This window comes from Rattus rattus, chromosome 4 (assembly GCF_011064425.1).
Source record: "Rattus rattus isolate New Zealand chromosome 4, Rrattus_CSIRO_v1, whole genome shotgun sequence".
In the NCBI taxonomy this organism is placed as follows: domain Eukaryota; kingdom Metazoa; phylum Chordata; class Mammalia; order Rodentia; family Muridae; genus Rattus; species Rattus rattus.
Genome location: NC_046157.1, coordinates 8,290,762 through 8,309,420, shown reverse-complemented (window position 1 = coordinate 8,309,420; position 18,659 = coordinate 8,290,762). Strand labels below are relative to the sequence as shown.

The window sequence follows — 18,659 nt, the reverse complement described above, 5'->3', positions numbered from 1 at the left end:
TAAGATCCAGGACAAGGTTACATGGAGAAGAAACCTTGTCTTAAAACAAGCAAACAAACAAACAAAACAACAAAACAAAAACAACAGCAACAAACCAACCAACCGACCAAACAAACAAAAACCAAACAACTAAAGAATAACATTAAAAGAATAGCATGTAGGCTCTACTCAGGAACATTACCCCCGTCTAAGGATTGCAATGATGGTGATTTCCTTGCTAAAAATTTCCTAAGAATATTTCCAGGCTTTTGCTAACTCTCAATTAATCTGACACCAAATGGACTCCGGAATGTTTACAAAGTTCACATGAACTTAACTATTGTATCTAGTTCTACTATTAGAGTTCGCACCCTGTTCCAAATACAGCTGAGGTATAGAAATTCACAGGGTAAAAAAAAAAATGATTAGTGGGAAACATCAGGGTTGGTAGATATTGTAGATAATCTGATGGAACAAGCTGCTTGCTGAAGCCAGGTCAGGTTGCTGAAACATCCCTGGAGACCAGTGCAGGCTAAGAAAACACATCAGGTACCTAAGAGCATGGACAGAGGAGTCCATTCCAAATGGCCTTTGCAGGGATCTCGCTAACAGTGGATTTTGCACACGTGTGCTTAACAGAGAATTCAGAAGCTTCACTACAGCTGAGACAAGCAAAGAGTCTTTGTCAGTAGCTACAAAACTGTGCAGCCTCAGTTTAGAAAATGCATGTTCCTTCGAACATGCAATGTCCTTTTGTCAGCACCAGTCACCAGTCCAGGAGCTCAGCCCAGGAGCAGCAAAGTCACATGGCAGAAGGCTCTGTGTTCAGGAAGGGAGGAGCCAGCTGCAGGTTCTCTGAGAAACGATATACCACAGACTCAGGACAAAACCACTCATGCCCTTTCCAAACACTAAGCAGAATTTCGTCTAAGTGCATAATGGGATCAGGCTTGAAGTTTGGGGTCCCATTATCTAAACCGTGTCTATGTGCAGATGAAACACTCAGAGCGGGCGTGTGTGTGCAGCTTCTCTTTGACACAGACCCCTGAACCTGCAGGGAAAGTTATTCGGCCCACAGTGCCAGAGTGCCTGATTCTCTTTGTGATGAAAGAATAAGATGGACGTAGTAGAGTCCTCTCCGAAAAGTGGAAGGGATGGGAATATCAGTGTTGTCTGCTCAAGATTTTAGGGATGGACCCAGTTCTGCTCTCTGAACAGGAGTCCCAGTCCCATGCTCTCTGTGGCTATGGATTACTGTCTTGGTTCTGCGTCTGGCTTCATAATTCCACCTTCAAAGACATCCTTTCCTTCCCCTAAGTCAGAGCTCAAGTTTGTACCCAGGAGCTCTCAACCTACTTGAACCCAATCTCATCTCATTTGAATTGTCCCGTCATTTCTAGTTGAAGCTGGTACGTTCCCCTTAATGTCTCTTTTGAGTCTTCTTGATTCGAGAATAGAATTCTTTATATAAAACAACAACAAAACAACAGCAAACAATGACGAGCAGGGTTGTTTTCCCAGGTGGCTTTTGTGCTTAGAGGGCACTTCAGAGTCTGTAAGAGTCATATCTGACCTCTGGTTTGGGTGATAGGACATTCCACACTCAGCCTCAAGTCCTTCAGAGGTCAACACACAGGTCCTTAACACCACGCCTTTGACCTCACCCTTACCTTGCAGCTACTTTTCTTTCTAGCGAAAGGACCAATCCCCAACCCCTTCCCAGTCCTCTCTAGGTCATTACACTTCTGAAAGCTCAGTGGATACTTGCTTCTTCTTGATAACTAGGTCGTGCACAGCCAACGGCGCATGCCCACACGTAGTACTCCATAGCTGTCTTCTTACCAGAAATACCAACCCACTGTACTGATGCTCATCTTCTAAGCCACCACAACTGAATTCCCAATTGATTCCCCACCACAGGGCTCGCATGCTCTTTTTAGCAAGACTCCAATAGTGGTTTCCTTACCACTCTTCTTGAGTTCATTATACTTCCCCAAACTAATGGCCATGGACATTCCAGCATTCTGCTGCCTGTCACCATTCAATCAGGAGAGTTGAATCAGAGTCTCTGTGAGCATGTAAGATCATGAATGTTAGAGCTCATTTGTAGGAAGAATTAGGGGAGTTGGGAGAAGAATGTTGGGAGTGGGAAGTTTGAGGGACACAGAGGAAGCTACCAAGCAGTTCTCCTAAAGCCCTGGTTTTCGTGGAAAGGTTGACATCTACAAAGGAATCTAATTAAGGAGATCTCTAGAACTCTTGGCTCAAAGACGACAGCACCTTTCAAGGTCCACATCCACATATCTGATGGCAGTTCCGGGCCCCTGCTGCTCCTCGGAGCCTATAGTGGGAGGGGAGAGCTGGGTATAGAGTAGAGGGATAAGAAGACAAGTCAGAACGTACTAGGTCCTCTCCATTTGCCCAAAGCAACATTATCAGAGTAATGGCTACTGCCTTCCAGATTTGCACAAGCTCCTCTTTAGAACAGTCCTAGAATTATACAGGAAGGAAATCCTAAGGCCCCAGATCAGCTAAATTATTAATAAGGTATTTCAGCACGGATGCTGATGTCTGCCTAAAATAAGCTTGAAATGTTCTTCACGGGCCCAGAGTAGGTTTCAGAAGGGTTTTGGTGTCGCCTGTGAGTGCTCTACAACTGAGCTATGTCTAGTAGTCCCTAAAGGTTTCCTGGACCCTCTCAGCTGGACACATCTGTTTTCCTTCCTTAAAGCCCAAGGCTGCCCGTTTTCAGTACAGTTATTACGCCCTGGCAATATCATAGGGCACTCATTTGAGCATTTCTATTATTTTCCTACTAAATTTCACATCCCCGAAGGCAGGACGCATGCTTGCTAGCTCATGTCACAGAATAAGTCATTCTTAGCAGTGTTCATATTATAGTCCAGACAGAAATCAGGACAATTAAGTTAAAAGAAACCAAACTGACAACACGCAGCCACATGCCCTAAATAATAATGGCTCACAACAAGACAGTTGCCATCCTACGAAATGGGAAGTGCAGAGTCTGTGATCGTCAGTCACAGGGGCCTCCAGTTATGCATTCCATGTTTTCACATGATAAGTTACCCCCGACACACTGATACGATGAGCCCAGATACAAGGGCAGTCAAAACAGAAGCCACAGCTCAATCTTGCTATACTCAGAGGCAAATGATCTTGCAGCCCTTTGTAACAGTGGGATATAAATGTTTACCAGGGTCACCAAGACTTCTATTTAGGTTACGGCTCGAGCTGTCACTCAGCCACATTCTTTCTGGGAGGAAAAAAAAAACATGAGCCCAAGATAAGGTTGCAAGAGGCTCTAGAGCCAGGAAAGTTGTTTGGCTGAGTGCCTGTGTCCTTTGTCACACTCTGTGTCACACTCCCTGTGTTGATGCCTCTTCCCTGAGTCCCGGGACCATCTCAAAAGCAAAACATGATATCAGGAGTGCTCAGTGTTATCTCTCTGCTCTCTGCACTCACTTCCCCACTGGGCCTCGGCTTCCTCTGGAAGAAGAGAAACTGAATCTCTGGCAGGTCCTCCTCTTCAGCAGGATGCCCCGCTTCTATTCTGGGCTGCAGGCTAAATTCTTAGGACCTCAGGCTGCCTCTTGTCTGCTTCTACAAATCCCTATGACTCAGTTTTCTTGGCTTTCTGCTAGAGCATACATTCCTGTTCTCTAGCCTGGGGTAGCCCTCGGGTGGTGAACGCTTACCATCTTGAAAAAAGCCTTAATCCCAAAAGTTGTGAGGAGGGAGGAAAGCCATTCTAGGTCCCCAGTAGCTCTCTATCCCAGATTATCTGTGGCTGACTTTGCTTGAAAGAGCCTGTGCCCTGCCCTCTGCAAAACCCAAGAGGCTGCAGGACTTCCAGGCTACAGAAAGGTTTCTGGGCTGGAGTCCTTATTGCTTAAGTCCTGACAGTTCATTGGTGTTCAATTTTCAATGGTTTCTACAGGGTTCGTAAACTCGCTGATCTTCACCAGTCATCATAGATCTGTGTGTTGAGATGTCTACAGACCTACAGGTCTATTCTCTTACGGGGCTGGAAACCGCTAACGCCAGGTTAGAACATTGGGGCTTTTGCATTTACCCACGGAAGAATCTCTTCCACCTGTCCTTCTTCTAAATCCATTAAATCTTCTTTCTACTGAATTCCAACAAGAGCAGTATCAATGGGTTCTAGTTCATAACATTAAAAACGGGCAGATGGAAAGTAAGGCTACTTCTGTACACTAAGTAGACCACTTCGTAAAAGAGATATAAAACCTACAGAGGCCTACAGCCGAACAGGGCAAACAATAGATGGGTTCAGTATCCCGAGGGTCCCACTCAAATGTAGTATAGTGGCGTTTGACATTTGTGATGTTGGAGCTCACCAAGGAGAGCTTAGTGTATTCTACTTAAGGAAATAATGGTTCACATAAAACACTTCTTATTTGAAAGCGAGCGCTCTCTCCTAATAGAAAAGGATTTTAAGGATGACTGTTAGAAAACTTTCAGTTATCTGGAAACCCCCACTAACCACAATAGCAGCTGGAAGGCCGAGGAGTGGCAGCTCAGCTGTGTAGAGAAAGGCACATTCTGCAGCCTGAGTCTGTGGGAGATCGCTACTATCTGCAGGGAGAGAACAAATAGCAAGGCCCTGAGCTCATCTTCTGTTTACACTTCAGTTCCCAACACTAGTGATTAATTGTCCTTGTGTTTTGTTGCCAGGGCAAATTGCCTTCCTTCTTATTTTAAATAAATAAACCATTAGTTTCAAAACAGAAGTGTCAGATGTCAAGATATTCTGCCATACTAGCTATGGGACAGAACAATGGACTCATTAGAAGCCACTCAAGACAGACGGCCTTTGAGAACTTTCTTTTAGTGACAGAAACCATTCTCCGCAGGATCTTTTCCTGTAGGTTGGTTAAAACATCAGTGCAGATGTTAACAAACAGAAACACAAGCTGAAAGGAGTCAAGCGAGCTGTAAGTCGCTCGGGTAAGGAAGTAGGTTAAATGCACATAGACGAATAACACTGGCAACCAGCTGTTTCTCCAAATCAGACACGAAAAGTCAGCTTTCGGCAAGCAACAGATTATCTCTATTCTGTTATCCAAATTTTCACAGGGTCCCTGGCTTTTCCAAAGTAAGGAACTCTTTTATCAAGGAGGGAAAAATTGAGTCTGATTTCAATATGTACACGCATGCAATTTCCGGACGCCTCCAAAAGCAGTTTCTAAATGTTTCAGGACTACCTATTAAATATAGTTATGAGTACATGACTTCTCGCTCAAAAAATGTTAATGTCTTCCACTCGCAGCATTGACGTCACCAAAGGTCAACCACAACGGGCTGCAATGTCCTTTCCAACACAGTCTCCTCCTGCAATTTTCACCGACTCTCTGGCTCCTCGGAGTCCTCATAACGTGTCTTGAAGTTTTAGTTTTTGTTAGCAAATATTTATTGGATAAATAACTGTGTGCCAGGTTCTATTCCGCGGGCTGGGGAAATGGCTATTAAAACAAAGCACTCTTACTGTCCAGTAGCTTGTGCTGCACTGGGAAGCCTTCAAGCCCTGACTGCTTCTGTGAATTCGCTCATCACACGGTTCCAGCTCCACTTGTGTCTGCTCGGCACAACACCACCATCCCTCAGAGCTTTCACCACCCTGACTCCTCGCGCTTTGTTTGGTGGCAGGCACACCCTGGATGCTCTGTGACTGACTTACTGTGGCTAGTGTTTCTTTTCCCTGTTAGCGTGGTTAGGTTCCTGCTGCATGTAGAATCCGTTTGTGAGGCTATCTAGCTCTTTTCAAGTTGTCCACGGAGTTGTTTTCAATGAATAACTCACTCGGACGGCAGTGAGGCTGCGCACACCAAGTGCCTGCTGAGGGAATCGAACAGAACGAATGGAACTGATCACATGACCACATTTCCGCTTACACCAGTCCCATGCGGTCTGAAGATCTGACCGTTCCTAGCTCCCTCTGTTTGAGTTTCCAACTCTGCCCTCATCTGCTAGTGGCCAGCCCTGTCCTCGGTCTTCTCGGAGATCCAGAGAGAGGCTGACATGGGAAAGCACTCATTTTACCCCTTTTCATTTGACCCCAAAGGTAGAAACCGAAGACCAGGTGCTGGCAACCTTCTGTGGCAGGGAGACCACCGATACCGAGCAGACCCCGGGCCAGGAAGTGGTTCTTTCGCCTGGTTCTTTTATGTCTGTCACTTTCCGGTCAGATTTCTCCAATGAGGAACGATTCACAGGTTTTGACGCCCACTACATGGCTGTAGGTAAGTCACCTCTTCATCAGGTCTCCCCTTGTCTCTAGAGATGAACACTGCCTTGGGCTCTCGCCTTAATGACACCCACCCGTGGATTCTGCCTGCGGTGACTTCCTGCATTTTTGTATCGCAGATCCACTTGTCTAACTAGCTACCACTCAGCCAACAATTAATCCTGTTTTGATATATTCAAAGTAACGGCAGACATCATTATATCACTTCCTTGTTCAACACCTAGTAATAATGTATTGTTTCACTGTAGAATATAAAGTAAAATGTACAAATCTTTCATATGCATTTCTTGTATTTTGAAATGAACATCAGAATATAATACAGTTGGGGATAGTATAAAGTTGCTAAGATTCGTCTGTGTTGTAGCTCCCTGGACAGAAGGTGCTGCACAATGTTAATGGATACACTGTAATGCTTTTGTGCATTCCCCATCGAGGGATACCTAGGCTTTGCGTAGTTTTTTACACTCCTTATAAGATAAGGAGACTTACTGGTTTGAGGACAGCTGTGTTTAGTCTTATAAGAAATTGCCAGATTTTCTCCAAAGAAAATATCAGTGTATGACATTTATGGTGGCTCCATGTCCTCATCAACATTAAATGCTGTCTATCATTTTCCCTCATCTTTATTTACTGTGGTGAATATGTGTGGCTTTAATTGTATCCTTTGATACTAATAATGGTGGGCATCTTTTTTATAGACTTACTGGCCACTTATATGCCTATAGGAGAAACGGATGCTCAAACATCTAGGACAGGACTCAATCTATATCAGGGACGGAGGGCATGGGGTGTGGTGGTGAGCCAAGCTGTCTCAGTTTCACCATCCACAGGATAAGGCTGGCGACCCAGGGTGGTAATTATCAACTATCATAACCATGTAGTAACTACCTCTACCAAGACTCAGATTGGTGAGGTTCAAACCTAGCTCTCTGAGATCTTGGGCAAGTTGCCTAACGTCTCTGTGTTCTACTTACCTCATTTGATGAATGGCGACAACGACCACCTCTGAGCTTTACACAGAATCAAATGCAAGAAAGGTGTGACCCTTCCCAAACAATGAGTGACCTTAAGTGTTTTATAAATATGGTTTAATCATCACACATGTGGTGGCTGATGGGAGGCTCTGGCTGCCCCACAGATGTGGATGAGTGCAAGGAAAGGGAAGATGAGGAGCTGTCCTGTGACCACTACTGCCACAACTACATCGGCGGCTACTACTGCTCCTGTCGCTTTGGCTACATCCTCCACACAGACAACAGGACCTGCCGAGGTAGGGCCTTGGGATAATTCCGTGCTGGGTCATGCTATGTGGCATGTTCCAGTAAGGTCGGGGAAGATCTTAGTGTAAACCATTAAAAATAAATAAGTCAGGGCTGGGGAGACGACCCTCAGGGTAAAGATCTTGCTGGACAAGCAGGAAAATGTACCTCTGCACTCATGTGCTTGTGCTGGTCCTTTTGATGCATGTCTCTGGGGGGACAGAGACGAGTAGACTCCCAAGAGTGTGCTGGCTCCCCACTCTAACAGAAACAAAACAGTGAGCCAGCTCTAGGTTCAGTCAGAAACCCTCTCCCAAACTTAGACGGAGAGCAAGAGAGGAAAACAAGTGACATCGAACTCTGGTCCCTGTATCATCTGGTCCCTGTATTACACACACACACACACACACACACACACACACACACACACACACAGAGAGAGAGAGAGAGAGGGGGGGGTACAGATAGACAGACAGAGAGGAGAGAAACACAAAGAACACTTTTAAAAAAGAAGTCAAGAATACATACACTGTATAGTTGCTGCACTGACATAGCCCCATTAGGAGCCCATGATCCACTGTCAGAGGGGCTCTGAAATTGAGCTGTCTTTCCAGGGCAGAAAGTCTGTTCCACTCACTTCTGTCTCCTCTCCTACTGCAAATAGCCAACCTGTGCCAGTTATGAGAAACATGGGTTTTCCAGCCCATTCCCTCTGAGCCATAAACCCAGCCAAAGGGTCCTTTCCCTTTTGGGTGTCAGCAGCTCCTCTGTCCCTCTCTAACAGAGAGAACCACAGACCACAGGATGGAGGAGGGAAGATGATAAAGACAGCAAGAAAAGGGCCCCGTTCGCTCTCTCGCTGTATCACCTTCTAGTATCGTGGCTTCTGCTTGGCAGCTCAGGTTGGGGCTGAGATGCTTCCCTTGCCCAAAGTGAAGGACTGTGGAGCATCGCTCAACACAGGGAGAACAGATTCTAAAGCGACTCAGAGGAGTGGTAGAACTTAGAACATTTAGGGGACTTGCCCATGGGTTAGAACGACCCTGGTAAGACCCTGGTAACTTAGAGAGGGCTCACTGGAGGAAGCCAAGGCTGCAGGCAATAGTTCTATACTTCCTCCTTCAAAACTTGCTAAATAAAGCTGAATGCCTTCTATATTAGCCCATCACCATAAAGTAGTAGCATCAAAAGGAAATTTTCACAAAGAAAATTATGAAAGCTCAGGGTCAAGGATTCTCACTTTTTTTCATCCTGACCCCAAGAACCGTTTTTAGAAAGCTACAGGTATCAGTCTATGCTTATGAACTACATATCTGTCTGTGCACAGGGAATAGGGAGAGTTAAGATTTCCCAAGAATCATTTCTAACCCCCAGGCGGGTGACACATCCCTGTGAAGATGCTAGAGGTAGAAAGTGAAAACAGATGGAGATTCAAGCAGCCTTGTTTCTGCAGCTCCTGGTGGAACTTTACATTAGTCATGCTTGCCCTTCTGGGCTACTGTTTCTTCATTTGCAAAATGAACCGAATGAACAAAGGCTTACAAAACATGAACACGACAGGCCTGGGAGGGACCCGCCCAAAGGACCAAGGCTCAGAAGTCTAGAGTGGGCTAAGTCATGGATAGGTTCCCAGGGTATTGGATAGCCAGAAAAAAAAGCAGAATCCTGTAGTTCAGAAAGCTCTGTTAAGTATAGGCAAGGAGTCAGTAAAAGAATGTATGTCGTGATGTCAGAGAGGACGGAGCTATGCGACCAACCAGAGACAGGCAGGAGCTGGGCATTGAGGGTGTGGGGGTAGAGGGGAGTGTGGAGGGGAGTGGAGAGTAGGAAGGACTTTTCTTAGATGAGGACCAAGAGTGACTTTGAACAGAAATCTGAAAGAAGTGTGGGCAAAGGAGGAAGGAAGACCCAAAGAGGTCTGGACACAGCGTCTGACCCCTCCATCTCAAAACTGTTCTTTCTCAGAGTGGCTGCCTGCCCCTGCCAGAGGATCCCATGGCAAGGGTCATCATCCAGTGTAAGCCCATCTGGAGAGAGACTTAGGAAGTCTGTGATTGAGTCTTGACTGCAGATTTTCCCACCGGTGATGGTGGATGAACCATAACCTTCCACAGAGTTTCAGGGTCCCAGGAAAATGGGAATTCCTTATCTTCCCACCTCCTGGGAATGCTGGAAAGATTACACAGTGGCAGAGAAGCAGGGTGTGTGTGTGTGTGTGTGTGTGTGTGTGTGTGTGTGTGTGTGTGTGTGATCTGTATCAGTAGTGTGCCATTTTCTCTGTTGTGTTTTCCACAGTGGAATGCAGTGGCAATCTCTTTACCCAGAGGACAGGCACAATCACCAGCCCGGATTACCCCAACCCTTACCCCAAGAGCTCTGAATGTTCCTATACCATTGACCTGGAGGAGGGCTTCATGGTTACCCTGCAGTTTGAGGACATTTTTGACATTGAAGACCATCCTGAGGTGCCCTGTCCCTATGACTACATTAAGGTAATTGTGCAATAGCTGTTTGTCCCAAGGGTGCATCTTAGCTCAATTGGGAAAAGTCAGAGTGCCAGGTTTTTAGCTCTTCAGCTTCTCCTAGGTCTGGAAGCCGAGCCACTTGCTTTCCAGAATGATTAAAGTGATATCTTGGTTTCATTAGATGCAGATTGGGATCCCAAACAGGCTCCCTAGCCAGTAGGGTAATATGAGGTAAAGAATCACAAAGTCAAATAGTTTGGGAATGTCCCCTGAGACACATTCAGCACTATAGTGTGCACCCTGTGCAGTCACATGGGGCCTTGCACTCATGGATTAATGGGTTGTACTTGCCATCTTGAACTTCATGATACACCCTGGAAAAGGTGCTCACATTTTTGGTTTGTACCTGATCCCACACATTATGCTGGTGGTTTTGTTTGAGGGACGAAATAATTATGAAGGCAATAATGAGGGAGAAGAGCCCAAGGCCAATAACTGCAACATTTGAAGTTATTCTAATTGTATCAGTCAAACACAAGGTAACTTAAGTTTGAGTTTTGGCTGGGATGGTAAGAGAAACAGTTCTCAGATGTGCAGGGAATATGATCAGAAGTTCTTAGAGCACTAGAAGTACCTAGAAATTCCTACATGAAGTGTCTGAGTGAAGCAGAATATTGGGCTTTGATTTCGGGGGAGATGCTGAACCCAAGAGAAATATAGGTGCCCCTGACTGTGTAGACAGGTGCTTGTTTAAGCTGTGTGGATTCTGAGCTGTTCAAGGAAACAAAAGAGATGGGAACTGGGGCCCACAAGTTCTGATAAGTAGACACAGGGTGCAGTGGCAGAAGCAGAGAAGCACAGGAACCCCTGTGAGAAAGCTCAAGAACTTGATATCTGGCTTGCTCCTTAGTGAATCAGAAGCTAAGAGGGGTCATGGCTGCAGCTGACTCAGCAGGAAACATGGGCGTGTTGGTGTTGCTGTGGATAAGGTGCTCCCAACACAACAGCATGCATTGACTCTTATCACACTTTGGTAGACCAGAAGTCCCAAATAGGCTCTATTGGCTCTCTACTTGGAATCCCATAGGATTAAATTCAAGACATCGATTTGATGGGACTCTTACCTTGAGGCTCTGAGAAACAAACCACTTCGAAGGTTATCTGAGCTGATGGCAGAGTTTTATTCCTGGCCTTTGCAGGACTAAGTGTCATACTGGTACCAGAAGCTGCTCTCAGTTTCTTCTGTATTGCTCCCTGAGGAGTCTCTCTTGTTAGCCTTGTGAAATTCAAAGGCCTCTGTATAGTAGAGGAAACCACGGGCATAGTAAAGAGGCATCCAACAGCTATACATCTGACAGAGGACTGATGTCTAAAGTATTCAAAGAACTCAAAAAACTAAACATAAAAAGGGCAACAACCCAATGTTTAAAAAATGAACTAGAACAGAGAACTCTCAAAAGAAGAAATACAAGTGATTAAAACAACAACAACAACAACAACAAAATGTAAGTGTTCAACAGCCTTGGCCATTGAGAAAAGCAAATTAAAATTACTTTGAGATTTTATCTTGCCACAGTCAGAACGGCGAAGATCCAGAAAACAAGTGACAGCAAGTGCTGTGAGGTTGGGATGAAACCATTAGTGGGACCATAAATTGATACAGCCACTGTGGAAAAAAAAAATCAGCGTAGAGCAGAGGTTTTCAACCTGTGAGTCAAGACCCCACTGGAGGTTGAACAACCGTTCACAGGAGTCATCTAAGAGCAACAGGAAACAGGAGCATAAATTCATAACAGCAGCAAAATTGCAGTTATGAGGTAGGAACAAAAACCATGAGGAACCGGATTAAAGGATTGCAACATGAAGAATGTTAGGAACCACTGATCTAGAGGTTCCTCAAGAACTAGAAGCAGAGTCACTAAACAAGCCAGATCTATCACTCATTGGTATCTGCTCAAAGGATCCATATCCTACTACAGAGATAACTGATCTCCCATCTTCACTGCTGCTCTAGTCACGGTAGCTAGGAGGACATGGTCTCCTAGATGTCTATCAACTAATGAGTAGATACTGAAAATGCCAGACATAGATACGAGGAAATTCTATTCAGTAATAAAGGAAGGTGAGACTCTCAGGTAAATCAATGGAATTGGGGGAAAAAAATCATTGAGTGAAGTCACCCAATCCTAGAAAGATAAATATCACATGTCCACTCTCACTTGTGAATGCTAGCTTAGAATTTTGAGATATATGTGTTTATTTTGGAGTAACTGTAGAAGCCAGGAAACTAGAAAGAGGCCATGGCAGGGTGAGAAGTGGGGTTTTAAGGGAGGGCAGATAACAGGGGACAGGTGGTATGGGATGAAAGAAGGTTCTAGAAAGGTTCAAGTGGGCATTGGGTTAGGAGGGTAAGGCAAAGGAGGTTAGGGAGATGTGCCAGCGAATCTTATGTCACCTTGACACGGGCTAGAGGCATCTGAAAGTATGAAACCCCAACTGAGAAAATACCTCCCATGAGATTGGGCTGTAAGTGAGCCTGTTGAGCATTTTCCTAATTAGTGTTTGATGGGCGGCCTATTGTGAATGGCTGGTGGTCCTGTGTTCTATAAGAGAGCAGCCTTGAGCAAGCTATGGGTAGCAAGCCAATAAGCAGCAAACCTCCATGGCCCTTGTATCAGTTCCTGCCTCAAGTTTCTGCACTGCTTGAGTTACATTCCTGACTTCCTCCAATGATGGACAATGATATGAAAGTATAAGCTAGGGCTGGAGGGATGGCTCAGCAGTTAAGAGCACTGACTGCTCTTCCAAAGGTTCAATTCCCAGCAACCACATGGTGGCTCACAACCATCTGTAATGGGATCTGATGCTCTCTTCTGGTGTGTCTGAGGACAGCGGCAGTGTACTCACATACATAAAATGAATAAATAATTCTTTAAAAAGAAAAACGAACAACAAAAAAAGAAAGTATAAGCCAAATAAATCCTTTACTCTCCAGTTTGCTTTTGGGGGTGGTTTGCTATCACAAAAATAGTAACCCTAACTAAGACAGGAGGAAAAACTAACGCTAAAGATGTTTGAAAGAGCCATTTTAGAGGTTTCGTTTTATTTATTTGTTTGTGTGTTTGTTTGTTTGTTTGTTTGGTTTATACACAAGAGTTTAAGTGGAGTCACCCAAATGGGAGAATAATGCTCCTCCCAGAAGCCATGGTTATCAAACAAAACACCCAGTGGCGGGTGTAGGACACTACCCTTCAAGTTGTTAGTCAGAGAGATCCCTTAGAACCCTGATAAACAAAACAAGCTATTGTTATGTGCTCTTTGCCACCCATCAGAGCTAAATGGTAAGACTCTGTTGCTGAAGACACCCTACACTTGACTCACAGGTCATGGAGAAGTCAAGCAGGTCCTGACCTAGTAGTTTCTTTCTTTTTGCCTAGCTTTCATAGTACCTGTGGTGCCATTGAGGTTGCTGAGGGAGAACAGTCACCAACAGGCATACCCAGGTGTGAGCCCTGTGATCTATAATAGGATTTTTGCAAGATAAGCCCTTGGGTGCAATAGTGGCATAAAAGTTATGGGGTGACCTGTTGCCCTAGCCCTGGGCTCTGCAAAAAACGATCCCTGGGGGTAGGGAGTAAGAAAGTGCAGGAATCAATGACACAGATCCCGGCAGCCTGGTAAGAAGCAGAGGCAGACTCTTTTAATGAACTTAATGATTCCCCTTGGTCCCCAACTATTTCTCCTGCCCAGCCAGCACCAGTCACGTGATCTGTCTTTGTTCATCTCTGGGTATCAGACAGATTCCCAGGGTTAGCGAAATGTGGAAACACCTGCTGCGCATGCGTGAGCTGTTGCGGGCGGCTAGTGAGAACTTGCTGACTCGCTCCTCCTACAGTGACCTACAGCCTTATAGTTGAATTTAAGCCCCACACCGCAGGACAATACTCATGCCTGGCCCTATAGATTTGGCAAAGAACCTATGCCTGGGTAGGTCGTAGACCTCAGGAAAGAACCCACTGCTATCATTTCGCTAAGTGGATAGACTGTCAAACTGCCTTCTAAACACTCACCTCTACACCCAGAGGCTAATGAAGCTTTCAACCTGTGTCAGAGAAGCTTCGTTTTACGATGGCCTGTGGTTAAATACGTGGACTCACACCTGGTCAGACTGCAGAAAATGAGTTATTGTCCTCAGCCCTAAATGGTCATCTATATCACACCCCTCCTCACAGAGTTCAAGGAACCCTGCAGAAAAGGAGACGGAAGGGTTGCGAGAAGAGAGTTCTGGAAGGACTCCCGTCAAACGGTGTCTCTGCAGCTGTAGTTGCCTCTAGAAGAATTGTTCGATATCAGGCCAGTCAAAAGCTCAGCATAGATGAGGGAGGGGGTCACAAAGGCTCGCTTCCAGCTGAGGAGCTTCGGCAGGTGATAAAGATACAGTGATAAAATGTTCTTTACGGAAGTGGCCCGGTAGGTTACCTGGGTACCAGGAAGTGACCATACAGCAACGCACAGATGCAAGGCACTGAAGTGACGCAGTCGATTATGGAAGGAAGACATTGGTCATGTAGGGGGACGTGGTGGATCTGGGGAGGGTGGAAGAGGATGTGAGGGGCAATCATAATCAAGACACATTGCATGTATGTCAAATTCTCTACCAATGGAAAAAACCTTAATATGTCAAAGTCCCTCTAGTCACAGAGAAAGTGACTTGGGGAGCAGGACTTGCTGACTGGTTTGGATCACTACAAGTTGAATTCTAGGAGCCCAGCATGGGATCCACATCAAGGTCCTGAGTGTTTTGAAGTATCCTGTCCTCTGTACCAGCAAAATGATGTCACCCAGGATTATAGACATTACCAAATGCTTACAAAGGAATCCTGGCTCTCAGAGAGAGAAGGGAGGGGGTGAAGTGCACTGGGAGGTGGGGATTCTGAATAACTCAGTGGTGATTCCTGCCGTCTGTTCTGCTCCACTGCCTCCGTTACAGTCCGAACCTCTCACCTCTGCCTTGCCTGTCTCCGTCTTTCCCAACTGGTGCTCTTCCTCCATTGTTGCTCCTGCCTCATCTATTTTCCCACAGTGTAGAGGGTTAGAGCAAGGGAATCAGACCAAGACCATGCATGAAATTGAGCTCAATTCCTCAACAAGCGAGACCCTTATGACTTTTTCCAATCTCACGGTATACCACTCCCTCTGTTCCTGCCACTTGGCTTCTCCTGGTCCTCACGCCTGCCAAGATGTTTCCCACTGCTGCCTCTCATTTTTACATATGCTGGGTTTTATCTGCATGGAAAGTGGTCTTCTTTTCGTTCTACGCACCTTATGTGTCAGATCTGATGCTACTTGATGTAGGACTGGTCTTATCAGCTAAAGTTGCTAGTTACTATGTTTCTATCATACAAATGATGACGTCCATAGATTATAGTCTATATATGTGTGTATGTAGATTATATATACTTCAATACTAGAATTGTAAAATGCAGTACATGCTCCTACTATATATATTTGCTTATAGTCATTTTGTTTATTTATTGTTAGTCATCCCAGTAAACTATAGACTCTTTTGAGAGTGGGAACCTCTCCTGTTTTGTGTACTGTTCAGGACCACCCACAAAATGTTTATATTTAATCACAGCATTATTAATTTGCTCTGTTAACTCCAAAGACCACTGAAATATGACAAAAATGGGCAAAAAAAATTTGGTAACTGGTAAGTCTACAAAAAACAAGACTGTATACTATGGATTTATATTAAGACTTCCAGAAAATTCTAGAACTAATTTGCTTGAAGCAGGACTGTACACCACTCAGATGTGACTTTTCTCTCCCTACATATATGTTGCCTCTTTTAGATTAAAGCTGGTTCAAAAGTATGGGGACCCTTCTGTGGAGAGAAATCCCCAGAACCAATCAGCACCCAGAGTCATAGCATCCAGATCCTATTCCGCAGCGACAATTCAGGAGAGAACCGAGGCTGGAGGCTTTCCTACAGGGCTGCAGGTAACCTTTCCCCCTTCCCAGGCCACACTGAGCCACTATGCTCTCTCTGCTTACAAGGAGGGTTGTTGAGGGATTCAGGATATAGTCCTAGCTAGAGGACCACTCCTCTGGGAATCTAGTAGAACTCTGACTGAAAACCTGGGAACCAAGATACTTCTCCTGGGTGAGTTTCCCATCTATCTATACATGGGGAGTGGGCACCAAAGAGATTGAACTTAAACTCAAGATTGGCTGTGCTTCGTTGTGTAGAGACTGAAAATAAATTATGCTTCTCTTTTTCCCTCACATGGAGATTCATTAGGCTAAGGAGACCTCCCAACCCTGATTGTCTCCAAGTGTGGGATTGGAGCTTGTGGATTGGAAGTTCTGGATCTGTGGAGATTTCACTGTAGAGTTCTGTCTCTGTGCTGGCCTCGGGCACAGCACAGCCTTTCCAAGTGCCTCATGGCAGCTAGTCCTCACACAAACCCAGAGAGAGTCATATGACTCAATATGTCTGTAATAACTGAAGGAAAAAAGACGGTAGACCCCAACCAGTAGTGACCAATCATCTTCATAGGACTAGGAGGCCTGGCTCTGCCTGCACCCTGAGGAGAGATGTGACAGAAAATTAACAAAAGAAAGTTTGTCCCTGAGAAAGTGTCAGGGCCAGGCATTGTCACTGAGGTACTTGTCAGGACCAGCCTTCTGAGGAGAAGCAGAAGCATCCCACTATAGTCCCTTGGTGCCTTAGGAAGAACGTGAGGCTGCGGTCATCCTGAGTAGCCAATGAGTGAAAAAAGGCAGGGCACACGCTTCAACCGACTAGGAAGACCTTGCTTATTAAACTGGGATAGGAAGAGGCATGAGTACAGGCCTGGGGGTGAGCGCCCTGTTGCTGTAAGACAATGGCCAGTCTCTGAGGGCTCAAGAAACTGTGTGGCTGACCCCTTCACTTTACCAATGAAGAGATGGAAGGCCACGTTACAAACTGACTTGCCCCTGCTTTCAAAACTCTTCTTCTAGACACCCCGCCACGTTGTTTCCACCTCATTTCAGGCCTCAATTCCTCGGTGTCATTTTCTCAGTGTCCCTTTGCTGTCATTTTTCTTGGTTTTCTCACCTGCTGTCTTTTCATTTGCTTCCTGCCAGGAAATGAGTGCCCAAAGCTACAACCCCCCGTGTATGGGAAAATTGAACCCTCGCAAGCCGTGTACTCCTTCAAAGACCAAGTGCTCATCAGCTGTGACACGGGCTACAAAGTGCTAAAGGTGCAGAATGCTGCCTGGGAAGGGGAGCGAGTGGGCCAGAAAACCTCTGCCAGTCAAGTGTTTCCAAGCATCCTGTTACACTTCCCAAAGACTCCAGACATCCAAAAGGGATGCGTTCCATCACCTCTCACTTCAGAACACGACCCAAAAGTTGTTTATCAGAGTATGCGTTGCCCTGAATTTTTCTAAATAGGGTTTCATATGGCTTAATAATTAGGGACTACAACCTTAAAGAACTTCTTCAGAGGTGAAGGAGGATAGTGCCAAAAGAGAAGCAGATTTAAAGGTGGCAGATGGGTACCCCTCTTGTTCCCTCCAAAGTGGCAGTCCACCTAGCCACCCTTCAGAGTAAGAAAACGAAGTTCCCACATGCGGGCACTTGGGACTGGAACGAGGGATTGGTATTGTTATGTTCCCCAGGTGAACCCAATGTATAGCCAAGCTAGAGGCCCAGTGCTCTGCAGGAATTGCCCTTGGGAAGGGGCCTGATCAATAGCAGCAGCAGCATTACCTGGGAGCTTGTTAGAACTATGAATCCTTGGGTAGACCAAAAGTACTGAACTGAAATCTTGGTGGCAGGGACGAGTAGCCTGGCTTCACTAGCCTTCTCTAGGTGATGCTGACCGCTTGCTCTAGTTGGAGAACCACTGCTCTAAAACTAGAGTCTAAAACTATAGTTTTTCCTTTAGAGACAATTGCCCAGGCCTAAAGTGTAAACACAGGTAACAATGTGACATGTAACACGTTCATGGGCAAGTTTGCCTTTGAGACTCATGGGGGTAATTCCCAGTTGAAGATAGCCAAGTTTGAAGTTTGAGTTATCTTAGTAAATATGTACTAACCGACTTCCTCCTCCTTCCCACACCTTCCTGGCTTCTCTTCAGGATAACGAGGTGATGGACACATTCCAAATTGAGTGTCTGAAGAATGGTGCATGGAGTAACAAGATTCCCACCTGTAAAAGTAAGGAAACCAAAGGGATTAATTACAATGATGCATTTCTTCATGGTGGGCTTGAAGTAATGAGAACCAGGGATTAAAAGCTTTGACAGAGCTCTCTAAGAGGTGTGGGCAGAAATCAATAACTGGGTAATAGCTAGACCAAGAAATATAAGAGCCCATTTCAGAAATAAGATTTTGAATTCGTACACACACACACACACACACACACACACACACACACACACACACACAACTTTCAGACAGGGTACAAATGTGCCAAAGGAATATAAGAATGTCTCAATGTCTGAAATGAGCTTGAGCTCAGGAATTGCTACTTTGGGAAACTAGTTTGGCACTCATGCTCTGACCCCAGTGGTCTTGAGTGCCTGTGTGCCAGCCACTCACCTCCTAAGTCTTCTGGGTCAGCTGATGACTTACAGCTGTGTAGGAAGAGCTGCGTGGTCAGCACAGAGAA

The 18,659-nt window shown here is 45.4% G+C and overlaps 1 protein-coding gene across 2 annotated transcripts in view; it reads left to right on the top strand.

The window, feature by feature from the left end:
- Masp1 (mannan binding lectin serine peptidase 1) overlaps positions 1–18,659 on the top strand; it is a 70,799-nt gene that overhangs the window by 17,975 nt on the left and 34,165 nt on the right. For both annotated transcript variants that reach the window (XM_032900034.1, XM_032900035.1), the window contains exons 3-8: positions 6,083–6,260; positions 7,404–7,535; positions 9,820–10,016; positions 15,845–15,992; positions 17,124–17,242; positions 18,127–18,205. In XM_032900034.1, coding sequence (XP_032755925.1) covers positions 6,083–6,260; positions 7,404–7,535; positions 9,820–10,016; positions 15,845–15,992; positions 17,124–17,242; positions 18,127–18,205 — 853 coding nt within the window. The remainder of the gene's footprint in view (positions 1–6,082; positions 6,261–7,403; positions 7,536–9,819; positions 10,017–15,844; positions 15,993–17,123; positions 17,243–18,126; positions 18,206–18,659) is intronic.